Source organism: Protomyctophum parallelum (assembly GCF_964188405.1).
Source record: "Protomyctophum parallelum genome assembly, chromosome: 9".
NCBI classification, from domain to species: Eukaryota; Metazoa; Chordata; class Actinopteri; order Myctophiformes; family Myctophidae; genus Protomyctophum; species Protomyctophum parallelum.
The window spans coordinates 43,793,360-43,805,859 of record NC_139706.1 but is presented as its reverse complement, the minus strand read 5'-3'; the positions used below and the strand labels follow the sequence as shown (position 1 = coordinate 43,805,859).

Genomic DNA, 12,500 nt, shown 5'->3' with positions numbered 1-12,500 from the left:
CGCGGTACAATGAATTTAAATGTATCAAGATGATTGTTAGATGTGCAGAGATATCTGAATGTCTGCCTATGAGAGACTAAGAGAGTTGCTTTGAGTTCACCGTACACCCCCGCTTTGTCCTGATAAATGCATAGGCTAAATGACACCTACTTAAACAGTCTGGCTGAATGCCAACACATTTGTTATACAGTAACAGCTGAGGGGAGTAGGTGCACTGTAGAGGGTGCAGTATATATAAACATTATTTTCCCACTATTCACACAGGGCTGCCATAGCTGAATGGTTATAGAGCACCGAAGTCCTGACGTCACTGTCAGTAGAGGGCGTCAGTCCCCAGGTTCGTGTACTTTTTATTTGCATTGTAATCTCCATAGGGGGATTTTAGATCGCCTAATATAAGAACTGTGTTTGAAAAATAAACCGATCACCCGACCATTTCACTCATATGGATATGAAGCATCGACTGAAGGTGGAAATGTACAAATATACCCAAAGAGTAATAAAATAAGCGTTAGAAATGAGTCAAACAACCCAGAGACTACATTTCCGGGTAGGCGGGTGGCTGCATCTGCCCGTCGCACAACAGAAACTGAATGTTATTTACTTGTATTTTAATTTTATTGATATTTAATGTTTCGTGGTTAGTATACGAGTCGAGTCACCACCAGCTAAGCTTACGTCAGCGAGGAATCTCAGGAACGCAATGTGTTGACAGCTGGGCGTGACGTATATTAGCAGCGACATTGCCTTCAAGGCTTTTGCGGCCACATGAATTATATTTTCTCCAGAAACTGGCTGTATCAAATATGAATGGACATCATTAACGATGCACAGTCACTCCCCTGACAGAAAGGCCGGGGTGGTCGGTTTATTTTTCAAACACAGTTCTTATACGAAGCGACCTAAAATCGCCCTATGGCGATTTCACTAAAAAAATACACCCTCTACTGAAAGTGACGTCAGACTTCGGTGCTCTATAGAGAGCACGCCTGGGCTGGAAAGAAAAAGAACCCAGGTTAATTTCGAGGCCCGGCAATGTGTGAAGGTGTCTATCGTGCATGCTGCTGCATTACCCCGTATGGCGTATGGATAAACATCTTTGGCATGCTTTACACTACAGTTTTGAATATATACTATAGTAAAAATCTACATTGACATGTACAGCTTGTATATCAATAATTGGAATATTAGACCTATACTGCATGAGAGTGTCATTGTCTCTCTCTTATCTTGCACTAGTGTTGTTGCCAAATGCTTGTATGATATGGGAGGGATTGCTCCACTAATGTTGCAGGGAGATCGGTCACGTTTTGCCGGAGCAGAAACAAACGGTATAGCTATGCTTTGAAGCTTCTTGACTGGAGTCATCTCTCACAAAACATGCACACACACATGTACACACACACACACGCACACGCACACCCCCACACCCACACACACGAACACGCACACGCACACACACACACACACATACACACATACACACACATACACGCATGTCCACCCACATGCACACCCACATGCACGCATGTCCGCCCACATGCACACACACATGCACACACACAAACAACACAGAGAGAGTTCAGGTGCTTTTAATTTGGCTTCTCAGTTTACATTCCTTGGACTATCTGTCAGCAGGGTTGATCTGGGAATCCCGCGTGTTAGATCATATTATGGGAAATGAGACGTGCCCCTCCCTCCCTCCCTCCCTCCCTCCCTCCACAGGGACTAATCTTCACATGAAAGGGAAACTCCATCTAAAGATAGAAATCACAAATGTCCTCGCCCATGGTCCCTAGACAAACCAATCAATATTCATAGATAACAAATGTCTTCTTCCAGAGAGAAGCCGCCGCGAAGAACAAAGCTATACCAATGGCAATCTGTAAAGTCAGCGGGAGACAGGACACAATCCCTGCAAGGCCCAGACTAAGACTGTTAAAGGAGAATTCCATGCTGGAAGGCTTTCTTATCTTTCTTACCTTTCTTTGTAGTTGTTACGTCCCCACCAAAGAGGTCCAGGTGTTTTTTTGTGCAAAAACTCCTTATTGGCTATTTTCCCTACCATAAGCCCTCAATGAATTGCATTGCATTGAATGGGAATTGAATGGGGCTATGGGGTGTTATGCTAATTCACTTATTTCCATCGAAATAAGTAGTAAAGTGTGCCGCTTGGGATATTATTTACATTATGAAGAGAGGATATATACCAAGAAATTATCATTTTGAGCGATGGAAATAAGCAAATTAGCACAACACCCCATAGCCCCATTCAATTCCCATTCAATTCAATGCAATTCATTTAGGGCTTATGGTAGGGGAAATAGCCAATAAGGAGCTTTTGCACAAAATAACACCTGGACCTCTTTGGTGGGGACGTAACAACTACAAAGAAAGGTAAGAAAGCCTTTTAGTATGGAATTCTCCTTTAAAGAGGTATTTCACTTTTAAAACACTTCTGGGGGTCATTGTAACGTCTCTGGCTTTTGGGAGCACCCCAGACATTTGTCCCCCTTTTATTTATTTGTTGCTTGATTCAGCATTTAGCTATTCATTTTCAGCAGACATGCATGCCCCGCCCCCTTCCTATCGAGCACGAGCACACCATTCAAAGTGTTAGAGCCACTGAATAGAACATGACAGTGTCCACTGAAGTTCAATGGAGAAGTGCTGCCCTGTTCCTCAGCTGTACATCAAATAGGAAGGGGTAAAAAATAGGAATATGAATGTCACAATATTGAATCAAGAAATGTCACACCTGTGCACACAAAACCCAGAGTAGACGTAAACATTACAACATGAGTGATCTAAAGAGAAATACACTAAACCCTCTGTATGGAGCGGAGTTGCTCTGTAGGTGTGTTCCTGTTTGATCTAAATCTCTTGGCCAAAAATAGCCGATCTACAAACTCACAACGCATCCCAACGTGACGTGTTGTGAGCTTGTAGATCAGCTATTCTGGGGGAATGTTCCTCTCGAATGAGGGGGCACCCGGCCAGGGTTGGGAAGTAACGGATTACATGTAATCCGTTACTGTAATCAGAGTAAAAAAAAAACGTAACTGTAACTTCTTAGAGTACATTTTAAAATGTGTAATCTGGATTACAGTAACGGGGGTGTTGTAACGGGGGTTACATGAGGATTACATTCTCCCCTTCCCCTCATTCATTTTACAAACCAGTTATAAATTATTATAACACCAAACGGAATGGATTGGAGTTGAGCGCAGCGCGCACCTCTCTGACTCTGTGTAAAATCCTCACAGTGGAGGCTGCTGCTGCGTCAGGGCGGTGTTGCCAATTTGCGAGAGAAATAAGCAACCAGGTCTATGAAAACAAGCCCAAAAGAAGCGACTATAAAAAGCCACACGAGCACTTCAAAGCTATATATATCGTCCATTAAACAATGTGCATATTTATATATGTTGGCTATTTGAAAATAGACGATCTACAGTACAAGCTCACAACCGTTCTACCATTATTTACAAGCAACTTCAGAAAAATAAGCCCAATGTGGCTTATAATAATCAGACCAGGCAACACTGCAGAGATACTAGATAGGAGAGCATATATGATATATTGGATTGGGGATAAATAATGGGTAGCGCAGTCTTCTCTTTTACAATGAGGCTTTTTATTTAAAGAGTAGCCTACGGGGTATAAATATAATTGTATAGGGCTGAGTTCTTTGTATAGACTATTATAAATGAGTCTTTACTGTCTAGTCAATGTTTTAAACTCATGCCATGTCTATCTAAATGAGTGTCAGCCAGGAATGTCAAAAAGAGTTTTTATTTGCCACTTTGACCACACATGGATGGAGTTGTTGGTTGTCAAAGTTGTTGGTTGTCAATGTTGTTGGTTGTTGTCGATCAAACAATCAAAATGGTTCTGTAGGTCAAGATGCATTTTTCTTATGATCTGTTATAAGTTGACACAATGACTCTACAGTAATGTAACTGTTCAGAGAGGTCAAATTCTTAACAATTAAATTACCTTAACCATATTTCAGTTGTTCACTTAATTTCATAGGCTCAACATTATTGTCTATCAATGGTAAAACTTGTATTATCTAATTAAATAGAGTTTTACTTAAAAGTAATCCAAAAGTAACTGAAAGTAACTTGTAGTTACTTTTTAAATGGAGTAATCGGGATTACGTTACTGACTACATTTTTTAGCAAGTAACTTGTAACTGTAGGGGATTCCTTTTTAAAAGTAACCCTCCCAACCCTGCACCCGGCACAGTGGCGCCTGCTGTAACCTCGGGCGGGCCAATGGCGATCCTGGATTCAATAGTGCCCCGCACAATGCTCCGTCTGCCAAAAGCCAATCACAAATATCCCTGCCGAAGAGACACCCAATAGCATCTAACTGCCGCCTCGCCAAAAGTCAATCACAACACACACACAAAGCCGGTTAGAAAAAAACTAGGGTCTTTTGTCTTTGTGTTTTTAAACGTGACCCACACGTGACCCACATGTCCAAGACAATCAGTTCACTCAAACGGAGGTTTTTGGAAACGGATAAATAAGTGAAGATTTTCCAAAATATCCATCCGGATCGGTGGATCTGTGTAGTCATGTGAAACGGAGCTTTTGAGAAACGATGATGTCACCGCTCATTAGCGCATAATATCATTTTTACTAAACCTTGCGCCTGGAAACTACACAGATATCTCTCAGATTGTTCATGTTTTTGTGTGTTATCAAATAACGAGCTGGAGGGATGGGCAGACCCCCAGTTACTGAGCGAACACATATCAATGAGTACTATCAGAATATAAAGCAATTTAACCTACATATCACATATCACTTACCCTACCATAATGATCAATGATTATTAAGTACTCTGAGTGCAGGACCTTTCCTCACACAATTTTTTTCACTGTGGTATAAAAATGAATTGTCTCGGTCGGGTGGAAACATCATATGCCCAAAACTGTGACTTTTCAGGATTCAAATTAAAAAGTAACAAAAGCAGCAGATCTACAAGCTCGAAACACAATGCATTTCATACCACTTTTCGAGCTTGTGAATGTGGACCTGCTACTTTTGATGCTTTTGGGTTACGCTTAAGTGTGTTCAAGTTCATGTATGGAAAACAAAACACAAAAAGTTAGAATATTGAGATAAGAGGTTTCTGCCCGACAGCAACGATATATAATTGAGTGGTGGAATTACTTATTCCACCACTGTTCCGACGGCGATACCATCTCACACACCTGTTTTCTCTTTCCACTCCTTTCCCCTCTCTCTCTCTCTCTCTCTCTCTATCTCTCTCTCTCTCTCTCTCTCTCTCTCTCTCTCTCTCTTCTCTCTCTCTCTGTGTGTGTGACAAATTAGAGCTACTAAATGAAGCCTTGCACGCTGCTTAAGTCTAGTGGAAAGGATGAGAGAGAGTATGAGCGACTGAGCCAAGACTACGGTGTGTGTGTGTGTGTGTGTGTGTGTGTGTGTGTGTGTGTGTGTGTGATAAGGTTTTAAGAGGAGTAGACTAAAGGCAGAAAAGCCGACATCTTCCTTAATGGTATGTTGTTTCATGCCTGAATTAGTGTGACACACATGCAAACACACACGCACGCACACGCACGCGCACACACACACACACACACACACACACACACACACACACACACACACACACACACACACACACACACACACACACACACACACACACACACACACACACACACACACACACACACACACACACACACACACACACACACACACACACACACGCTACTAAAACTATACCCAGGTGCACATGATTTAAAAAGCGGCGTCGAGTTGAACGCTGAATGAAATAAATGCTCTTCTCCCAATGCACATTAACTCATTACAACCTCGAGCCAGAGGTTCTCAAGACCCCCAATATGATAGCCTATATATATTTGGCCGCAGACCCCCATCTGATAATGTTTGTGCCAGGGACCCCAACAAGAGAATATTTGTGTAAGAAGATTTAAAAAAAAAATATATGTTTTACAGACTTTCAAGATTCTAAAATCTAAAATGTGAAAAAACTACCTTGTACATCTGCCTATTGCCAGTGGACACTTTATGACCAACTGTCGAAGTCCTGTCGACCCATTTGTACATAGCTCAAATCGAGGGAATTGTCTTTGAATGAAGTTCTGTAGGTGCACAGAGGTAAAGACCGGACCTCATTATCTGTGCTCGTCTTTATCAAGTATACTTTTTGGTTTTACTTCTGACCGCCGGGCACCCATTTTGGTGTCAGCATCATGTTATGCTTTAGCTATTGAAAAATAGCAGATCTACAAGCTCATATCGCGCCACCGAGTGGCGCGATACGAGCTTGTAGGTCTGCTATTTTTGAAAAATCAAAGAGCGACTGACATTTCTAGAATCTGATCTCAGGTCAGAATGGGTTAATCAGACCAGTGTGTGTCCAGTGGAAACCTCGTATGAATCTGATGTCAGAATGGGTTAAAGATGAACCCGGTTTCCTGCGCAAGTACTGACATTTTTGTTACCCAATATGGGAACCCATCAGCAGAGAGAGAGAGAGAGAGAGAGAGAGAGAGAGAGAGAGAGAGAGAGAGAGAGAGAGAATAGATGCTATAGCTGGTGCAGTGTGTGGCTGATGAAGACATTTCCTAAGGTGAACGCAGCGTGAGGGCCTTTAATTGCAGTCAGAAAATGTTGTGGAGAGAGCCAGGAAAAAGTGCTTACACAGGACACAGCCCTGCCTGAACAAGAAGGCATCTGACAAAACCAGAGGAACGTCTGCATATCTCTCCATCTCTCCCCCCCCCCCAACCCCCCTTATACGCTTTCGCTGCGCCATTCGTCTTTGTCCCCCACCCCCCCACCCCTCTTTATCCACCCCCCCACCCCTCTTTATCTTTGAACACACCCGTGGGGTAGCGTTGTTTTGTATAGGCATTCAAACAATCTTCCTGGGCTTTCTCTTGTCCTCCCTTGAACTCAGCTCCAACTCTGCCATAACAAAAGTAACAAATTAAGTTAAAAAATTGGGAACCATCTTTGAATCTCGCCCTCTCTCTCTCTCTCTCTCTCTCTATCTCTCTCTCTCATATTGTAGGAGAGAGAACATATTATTCCATGTCTTGGTCGCGCTCGTGTCCTCTCCCCCTGACAGCGTGACAAAGCTAATCTCCTTATCTGCTCACTTGACAGGATTTAGAAAGAACACTTCCTCGCCTCTCCCCATCCTTTCCTGAACTCTTTTCCATCACTCCTCCACAGTTGAGGGGAGGTCTGGGGGGGGGGGTCTATCGACTCTCCTTCGTATGTCGGTGTCGCACGCCGAAAATAGCAGACGTTCAAGCTCACAAGCTGTAAATCTGACTTAGTGATTCCATCTTTCTACTTCACTGCCATGTGGATGTGGGAGACAGGAGTAGTATAAAGACCTAATGTGATTTCACCTCTGCGTTCCTGCGTTACCCGGTTTGAACCGACTTTGCTATGACAAGCACTGGAGCTGCACAAATCCAAACGGCGGCATGAATGAGTAGCATAAATGGCGTGGCTAATGAAGCGAAAAGGATTTAGTTTTTTTTGTTAAAAGAGGCAAAGCTCTATATTCTGATAGTAATCACTGCTATGGAGTTTGTTCTGTAATCTCCCTGTCTTTCCAGCTTAAGCAGAAAATAGCATTTTCAGGTCGGAGACCACTTTTATTCACTCGAAAGACGGAACTCCACAAAGGTATTTTCATCAAGTTCAATGATATAGTGTTTAAGTATACCAATTTCTCTGCTCATCTTTGGTTTTGTTTCATCGCTTCAATGTCACTCGTTTATCCTGCATGTACCCTGGATGAGTGCATTAATGTTTACAACCCACACACGTTTTGATGAGATGAAACTCTTCCAACTCTGAGCCTCTTGGGGCTAATATAATCATGGAGGAGATGTGTTCTGGGATGGAGTTTAAGGAGTACCCTAACTAATTAATTTTTGTGAGCAACTTTCTTTTAGGCTCTATGGGATGCTAGTGTACCAGAATGTGCAGGTGTAATCGAAATATCATTGAACAAGTGCCAATGCCAAGGTTTCCCAGTCCAAGTATCAATGAATTTGGCTATTCTGGCTCTCTTTTTGAAAGATATTTTGGGGGCTTTTTGCCTTTATTGATACGTTGAGAGATGGGGGGGGAAGACACACAGCAAAGGTTGTCGGGATCGGGACTTAAACCCGCGACACGCTGTCAGGTTGGATTTCCAGCCTAGTTGCCTGAACTGTTAGGCCGTTCCAGGCCCTTATCTCTTATTATTATTATCTCTTATTATAACTTTTTTTCATTTACCCACAACGTTGTGAGCTTAGATCTGCTATTCTCGGCTCAGAATAGGGATGCTAGGGTGGTTAATGTAATTAAAGAAGTTCCTATCACACAAAGATAAGGTGGCCCCCCTGTAATAACTAAAAGATCACACAAAGATTTGGTGCCCCCCCTGTAATAACTAAAAGATCACACAAAGATTTGGTGCCCCCCTTGTAATAACTCTAAGCATGTCCTGTTGAAGACGAATGGTATACATCAGTGGTTCTCAACCAGTGGTCCAGGGACCACGAGTCCTTGAGGGGGTTCCAGGTGGTCCCCAGCTAAATGATGGAGAGATGGTAACCAAATGGACCTTTATTAGATATTTAACTCTTGAGAGTGTAAAATGAGGGTTGGAAACCTCTGGTATACATGAGTACATATACGTCATTAGGCCTCACCAGCAGCGAGTAGTAGACTTTGAATCCGGGCTTGGCCACAAAGTAGTCGTCAGACTTGAACACGACTCGGAGCATGTTGAACTTGGAGGTGAGACGGGGCGGGCCTTTCTTACCGCACCATTTCCCCCAGATTATGGTACTGGTCTCTGATTGGTCCTCCACCGTCACATAGTCATACCTGGAGGGGAGGGGGGGGGGGGGGGGGGGAGAGACAGTGGTAGAAGGATCAAACACCATGGAATAATGAATAACGAGGTTCTAATAGCCACTTGTGGATATTTAACAAAGTAGATTTAACCAAATAGTAGGCCTACTGTAATTTTGAGTTTTTGAGTGGTGCAACCACTGAAAAATGTATAAGTATGTATAAGTGAGCATGAGTATGTGACCAGTAGGGGGCACCAGAAACAGAGAGAGGGGTTTTGCTGTGCCTGCTAATGAGAGAGAGAGAGAGAGAGAGAGAGAGAGAGAGAGAGAGAGAGAGAGAGAGAGAGAGAGAGAGAGAGAGAGAGAGAGGGGGGGGGGGGGGGGGGGGGGGATTGCACCACTCAGTTCACACAGGTGTGATTTTTTATATTCTATGATGACAGTGCGACAGTGCGACTACAATGCTATGTTGTCCAATCTGTATTGTAAATCGTCTTTATTGAAGCGAGGCTAGCGTGTATCCTCATGTGTGGCTTTATTGAGAACTCTTATTAATGTAACACCTCAATAGCTGGGTGCGTCACCTAATGTGTTCCCCGTACCTGCACACATAGGTTCCTATGCATATCTCCACAGAGTATATGCTAAACACAATAAAACTCATACTGGGGTGCTTCTATTTGGTCTTCCTGCTCTTCTATTGAGACATTTAGATCCTGTGTCTAGTTTGGATACTATTATCTATCTATCTATCTATCTATCTATCTATCTATCTATCTATCTATCTATCTATCTATCTATCTATCTATCTATCTATCTATCTATCTATCTATCTATCTATCTATCTATCTATCTATCCATCCATCCATCCATCCATCCATCCATCCATCCATCCATCCATCCATCATTCATTTATTTTGTTTATTTGTTTATTTTATTATCATTTCTTTCCTGGAAAATATTTTGGGACTCTTCCACCTTTGTACTTTTGAATAATAAAGTATTTTCCAAAGAATGTACTTTGGAATACTTAAGTATTTTTACCAAGCAAATACTTACAACGTACAGGCTCACGTACAAATTTGACAGAGTAGCAGTTGAGTAATATTTGACCAGGTGTATCTATTCGTTGAAGTACTGGTGTTGAGTACTTCCACCAGTGCTGATATCAACATAAGGAGTCTCTAATAGCGTCATAAAGATGAAAACGATCACGCAATGCATTTGGCTTAAAAAAATGATGACTCGTGGTAGGGATTGCAGTCATGCATGGATAGAGGGATGGATGGCTCGATGGAGGGAGAGGGAAGGAGAGAGAGGGATGGACAGAAAGAGGGATGGATGGCTCCATGGAGTGAGAGGGAAGGAGAGAGAGGGATGGACAGAAAGAGGGATGGATGGCTCCATGGAGTGAGAGGGAAGGAGAGAGAGGGATGGACAGAAAGAGGGATGGATGGCTCGATGGAGGGAGAGGGAAGGAGAGAGAGGGATGGACAGAAAGAGGGATGGATGGCTCCATGGAGTGAGAGGGAAGGAGAGAGAGGGATGGACAGTTAGAGCCAGAAGGTCCCCTAGGGTAGGTATACCCTCACAAAAAACATGCAGTAATCCTGGTCACTAAACTGCCTCCCCCTGGCCAGCCGGGGCGCCTGATGGAGGGGAAAGGAACTGGTTGGTGTTCCTTCCACACGCTACGTCCAACCAGGGAAACTCCGCCCTGTCAGTTGTAAAGGAGCAACTTGGACACTCAGGCATGAAGGAAGCATGAGTTCAAGTCCGTTGCTCTCCCCATGTCCCCCATATATGGGGGACTAGGCTGGCGGAGGGTGTGTAGAGCCCAGGATCACATTAGATAATTGACACAGGGATGAAAAATGGGTTACAAAATCATGGGATAAAACATTTAAAAAAAAGAGAGAGGGATGAACAGAAGATGGAAGACAAGGAAACAGTGACTCTGCAGTTTTTCCTTGAGAACACATTTTTTTGTGGGATAACTTTGCTGGCATGACTTTGACGCAACAATCCAGCAGTCAATGTAGTAGTCAATTAGTGGGGCCATCGATCAAACATTCACACACGCACGCACGCTCGGACGCACGCACGCATGCACGCACGCACACTCGGACTGACGCACGCACGCACGCACGCACGCACGCACGCGTGGTGAGAGTCAGTGGTGAGAAAAAGCCATGAATTGCAGCCAAATAACTACCCCCGTCTAGCTTCTTCCCAATCTTTTCTCTCACCTCCTCTTCCCTCAGTTTCCTTCATCACTCCATCCCTCCCCTCCTATAGGCTACTCCCCCTTTCCTTTGTAAGCAAAGTGCTTACAAAGACAGCTGAGTTGCAAACGGGGATTTAAAAAAAGCCTCTCCCCTTAACCCTCAAGGACAAACTCTTTCCCGTTGCCAAGAAAAAAGAACTTCATCCCTTCATCCCCCCCCCCCCTAAAAAAACCGTTTAATTCCCATGCCATTTTCTCATCAATCGCAGTGAGTTGACACGTACAATGCCAGAGTTCTAAGTGTGATTAAATGTATACCTCCGAAAGTAACGTCAGTACACTGTTTGGATGGACACTGACTATCATTCTTGGGCCATCAAAAGTACAATATTTGTCTTAGTGAAAAAGTAGTGAAAAAGTTTTTTCAGTATTGAATTATATTCTTCACTACACCTTTTGTTCTGAAATAAGGCACGATTACATTTCAAGGGACGGTTGGAAACCCTATAACTTCTCTTGTCATCCCCGTTTTGATTTGTCGTTAACTCACTTGCATACGCTGTTCTCGGCCTCCTCCAAGCCAAAGTTTCCGTCAAACTCCAGATGCACGCGTGCTCCCGGCGGCGACAGCAGTTTCCATGACAACAACAAGTTGCGGGGGTAGCGTTCGGGGTAGAGCGGGCTGTGCAGGACCCCGCCCGACGCCGTCACATTGATCACCTCCTCCTTGCAGTACATGTCTGTGGTGGTGAGGCGATTGTCTGTTAGTGGTTACACACAACTGGTATCAGTTAGTTCGCTATAACAGGAGGGATGTACGTATGTATTAGGTTAGACATACCAGCAGGCCAACGGTCCTAGTTATGAGTCCGACACCCTAACCCCAAACCTAAGCCTAACCGCACGCGGAAGCCACGAGTGATTTGTAACCGGCCACGGGTGATTTGTAACCGGCCACGGGTGATTTGTAACCGGCCACGGGTGATTTGTAACCGGCCACGGGTGATTTGTAACAGGCCACGGGTGATTTGTAACAGGCCACGGGTGATTTGTAACAGGCCACGGGTGATTTGTAACCGGCCACGGGTGATTTGTAACCAGCCACGGGTGATTTGTAACCAGCCACGGGTGATTTGTAACCGGCCACGGGTGATTTGTAACCAGCCACGGGTGATTTGTAACCAGCCACGGGTGATTTGTAAACGGCCACGGGTGATTTGTAAACGGCCACGGGTGATTTGTAAACGGCCACGGGTGATTTGTAAACGGCCACGGGTGATTTGTAACCGGTCACGGGTGATTTGTAACCGGCCACGGGTGATTTGTAACCGGCCACGGGTGATTTGTAACCGGTCACGCATGTTGGGAGCAACGCCGTTGTCAGACTCATGACTGTAGGAC

At 44.0% G+C, this 12,500-nt stretch overlaps 1 protein-coding gene across 1 annotated transcript in view; it reads right to left on the bottom strand.

Annotated features, from left to right (window-relative positions):
• Positions 1-12,500, bottom strand: part of pdgfd (platelet derived growth factor d) — a 120,155-nt gene that overhangs the window by 65,952 nt on the left and 41,703 nt on the right. The window contains exons 2-3 of the mRNA XM_083772576.1: positions 11,650-11,860; positions 8,726-8,903 (exon numbers count right to left, since the gene is read on the bottom strand). Of these exons, the coding sequence (XP_083628702.1) occupies positions 8,726-8,903; positions 11,650-11,860 (389 nt within the window). The remainder of the gene's footprint in view (positions 1-8,725; positions 8,904-11,649; positions 11,861-12,500) is intronic.